This window comes from Protomyctophum bolini (assembly GCF_963924005.1).
Source record: "Protomyctophum bolini genome assembly, chromosome: 9".
NCBI lineage: Eukaryota > Metazoa > Chordata > Actinopteri > Myctophiformes > Myctophidae > Protomyctophum > Protomyctophum bolini.
The window spans coordinates 16,057,553-16,062,167 of record NC_137870.1 but is presented as its reverse complement, the minus strand read 5'-3'; the positions used below and the strand labels follow the sequence as shown (position 1 = coordinate 16,062,167).

Here is a 4,615-nt window from a genome sequence, read left to right as displayed (position 1 = left end):
TCACAAAAAGTGTTTATTTTGTCAAGTAAAACTATGACGAAAAATAGAACAAAAAAAACTTTGCATGGATGCACCTGGGACGTATCCTCAGTGATGTACCCCAAGGTCAATGGGGTCTCGGGTCTCTCGAACATCATACCCCTCAGTCAGGCGACCCAGCCAGGGTGATCATGTGCCGGCTTACGTCCCAATATAGCTACCCTCGATCAGTCCACTAGGGAAAAGACCAAGGCCACACAATACGTTAACTACTCCGGAACTACTCTGCAGGGACTGGGAGGTACGCTTCTGGCGTTCGTGGAAGGACTAGGCTCTGTGGGTTGACTCCTGTCCGGGCCCCTCCTACGTCTCACCAGGTCCACTCCTGCTCTCACCAGGTCCAGGACCTGTGCGTTGCACCAGAGTCGCAGCACCAGACTAAAATGTTAGGGAGGGACTAGTGGAGAAGTCTTTTATGTTTGGTCATTTATGCTCATTAATATGTTTTGTGGGGCTCTGTGTTGCACTCTGAAAATAGCACATCGACAAGCTCACAACGTGTTGACTATGTCTAAACTAAATCAAAATTTGCTGTCAAAATCAACACCCGTTTCATATTTTTGCTGTCGGGCAACCTTTTATCTCCCTTTTTGATTAGTGCCCTATTTGATCGTCACACAAAAGCATCAAAAGCATAGCAGACATACGCGCCACGTTTCGAGCTTGTAGATCTGCTACTTTTTGAATTTGTGGACACAAGTCACACAAGGACCCCCATTTGTTTGTTTGTTTTCTTGTTTTTTGATGGCCCCTCCGTCTATGGATGTGTGATTAGGGCAATACATGACAACGTAAGACGTCATCTCTGGCTGATATAAATACTGCCCTCGCTGCGCCCACTTCACACAAGTGTGATTGATATCGGGGACCCATATCAGCGTTTATTTAACTCTGAGGGTGTACAAATGCATGTGTGTCCCATGGAGCTGTCTTGTCACGTAGCATTGTGGTTATCTTTACACACGATCACTCATACTGCCGTGCAGGGATTAATGCACTATTTGAGGATACTTGACATTTCTGACATGCAGGGAATGAAAAGCATGCCCCCACTATACACACACAGACACACATGCACGCATGCATGCACGCACCCGCACGCATGCACGCACACACACACCGCAGGTGTGCAAACATTTAACAATCTTAAAAGATACACAGATGTGGCGGTTAATATAATAATATACAGTACTGTTGAAGCAGACACACTCACGCACACGCACACATGCACATGCACATGCACATGCACATGCACATGCACATGCACATGCACATGCACATGCACATGCACATGCACATGCACATGCACATGCACATGCACATGCACATGCACGCACACACACACACATGCACGCATGCACACACACACACACACACACACACACACACACACACACACACAAGCGCATGGCCCGGTAAATCATTGCTGAAGATTGGCCGACTATCAATTATGATGTCAGTGTCAATTAGACAGTGTTTCCATTCAGATAAATGAAGCATGGTGTGTGTGTGTGTGTGCGCGTGTGCGTGCGTGTTTGATAAATAAACTGCAAGGAAGCAACACACAACTTAAGCGTGATTTATACTTTGATGTCTACCGAGCTTGTAGATCGTCGATTTGTGGTGTACGCCATAGTGTTGATTTCGTCGACTAAAACCATGACGAAACATGTTTGTCGACTACCTTTTTTCACTGAGGAAAAGTGAATAAAAACTAAATAAGAATTACGGGTTAGCTATGATGACTTAAACGATGAGTAAAGAGACAATGTACGCTGTGAGCTTGTAGATTGGCTATTTTCAGCATGCAACCATGTCTAAAATCAGTCATTGATTGATTTATTGAATACTTCATTGGTCGGGGGGGTAGGACCAAGGGATTTGGGATTTGTTTATAAACATTTTGGTATTTGTTTATAAACATTTGTGATTTGTTTATAAACATTTGTGATTTATTTATAAACATTTTGGGATTTGTTTATAAACATTTGGGATTTGTTTACAAACATTTGGGATTTGTTTATAAACATTTGGGATTTGTAAGTCTCATGGGGGGGGGGGGTAGGACCACTACCAGTTGACCTGTAGTAAGTCTCATGGTCGGGGGGGTAGGACCAAGGGATTTGGGATTTGTTTATAAACATTTTGGTATTTGTTTATAAACATTTGTGATTTGTTTATAAACATTTGTGATTTGTTTACAAACATTTGTGATTTGTTTATAAACATTTTGGGCTCTGTATAATATGTTGCCTAGGGCCTCAAAAGGCCTAGAACCGGCACTGATTAGCAGAAATGTAATCAGTACAGAGTACAGTCAAACAGAAATGTAATCAGTACAGGGTATACATTCAAACACACTTCCAAAGGGATCACCGAAAAAAGTCCTTGCGGTCTTGTTTCCATTCAGGGCCTGGGTATTCAATTCATAAACATGAAAAATAACATTATTCCTATATATGGAGTTCTGTGTAAGGCTGCAAAGCATGCCCAAATATGAAGTGTTATGATGTCGGAACAGGCGAGCTCGGCGCAGGTCGAATGGTTGAATGGTCGAATGCATTTCCCCAGCAGTGGATAAATCCACTGACACCAGTGATAATGGTCAGTTGGTGGTGTTTGTGAGGTATTATGATGATACCAGTGATAATGGTCAGTTGGTGGTGTTTGTGAGGTATTATGATGATAATCATGATACCAGTGATAATGGTCAGTTGGTGGTGTTTGTGAGGTATTATGATGAGGGTATGAGGCAAAGGGGGAGTTTATTGAGTATTAATTTAGTGTTTGAGTGGTGCAACCACTATAGACAGCTATGTGTGTGTCCCTCCCTGTGTCCGAGCACGAAAATAGCATTTTCTTCAGTTCCAAGTATTTTGTAGTTGCAGATATCGTGATATATCGTTGATGAAATGTCATACCGATACGTTTATACTATATATATAGTTTATGGATATATCGCAAATATCGCAATATATCGAATACCGTGATATTATCGTTATCGAGGGCCTAATGTTGCAATATATATCGTATCGTGAGGTACCCATATCGTCACACCCCTAGGACCTAGGCTGTGACATATCAATGATGTCACAAGGTTGCTGAATTTGGTCCTTAAAAGGCAGGTCACAACCATACATCTGTCAGTGTGAAGCTCGCTGGGAAGACATAGACAAATGGAACCATATCAGACTGAAGAAAACAATTTAATTTCCAAAATAGTAAACAGGGCCTTGAACCAGAACGTATAGTGCAGTTCTGTTTACAACATAATCTACCGGTACTACATTGTCTCTTTCATTTAAGTCATGCCGTATGTGAACCAGCCAACGGTCAAACTAACAGAATTATCAGACGACAATGTGAAGTTTGTCATCGAGAGCACCGATCTGTCGGTCGCCAACTCCATCCGCCGCGTCTTCATGTCCGAGGTTCCCACGATTGCCATCGACTGGGTCCAAATCGACGCCAACTCGTCCGTCCTCCACGACGAGTTCATTGCCCACCGTGTCGGCCTCATCCCGCTCACCAGCGATGACGTCGTGGACAAAATGCAATACTCTAGGGCCTGCTTGTGCGACGAGTTCTGCCCTGAGTGCTCTGTCGAGTTCACCTTGAACGTCCGTTGCACCGAGGACCAGACCCGCCATGTCACCTCGCGGGACCTTGTGTCCAACAACCCCAAGGTCATCCCTGTGACCTCCCGGGACAACGTCTCCGGCGACGACCAAAACCACCAGGACGACATCTTGCTGGTGAAGCTCCGGAAGGGCCAGGAGCTGCGTTTCAGGGCCTACGCCACGAAGGGCTTCGGCAAGGAGCACGCCAAGTGGAACCCCACGGCGGGGGTGTCCTTCGAATATGACCCGGACAACGCCCTGAGGCACACGGTGTACCCGCAGCCCCAGGAGTGGCCCAAGAGCAATAACTCGGAGATGGTGGGGAACGAGGCACAGGCCCCCTACAGGCCGGACGGAGCCCCGCACCCGGACAGGTTCTACTACAACGTGGAGACGTGCGGCTCCCTGCGGCCGGAGACCATCGTCTTGTCGGCCCTGGCCGTCCTCAAGAGGAAGCTGGGTGACCTGCAGACCCAGCTCAGCCATGAGATCCACATTCTCAACTGAATCGGGGCCTTGTCCTGTGTGTGTTCAACAGGCTTTATTGGCATGAGGAAACATGCCAAACAGTCGTCAAACCTCTCACCAAAAGTAGCCGATCTACAAGCACGAGTTGTGAGCTTGTCACAACGCGTCACATTGCTTGTATCTCAGCTATTTTTGACAAATGTTCCCACCAGAATATGTATGCTATAAGGTTGTTTCTATCAAAAATAATATTTGGCAGCCCCTAGTAACTCTGAGGACCTCCTACAAAGAGGATTGCTTTGTTTTTGCTTGTACGTGCAAGGTTTGAGAACAATGTAGGCCTTTTTTATAAGTCACCTCATACCGTTATGCACCGTCCTTGCATTTGCACAGCAACAAATCAATGTCCATCACGGTAATTTCCTCAGTGTCAATTTAAATCATAAATGGAACTAAATGGACCTTGTGGACTAAATGAACACTCTGGA

General features: G+C 45.3%; 1 protein-coding gene across 1 annotated transcript; it reads left to right on the top strand.

The window, feature by feature from the left end:
* Positions 1-3,347: 3,347 nt before the first annotated feature.
* LOC308321751 (DNA-directed RNA polymerase II subunit RPB3-like) lies at positions 3,348-4,166 on the top strand (the record flags this gene model as incomplete). The annotated part of the gene is made up of 1 exon (XM_080772841.1): positions 3,348-4,166. The coding sequence occupies one exon, from the start codon at positions 3,348-3,350 to the stop codon at positions 4,164-4,166; it is 819 nt and encodes a 272-aa protein (XP_080628967.1).
* Between the last annotated feature and the right edge of the window lie 449 nt (positions 4,167-4,615).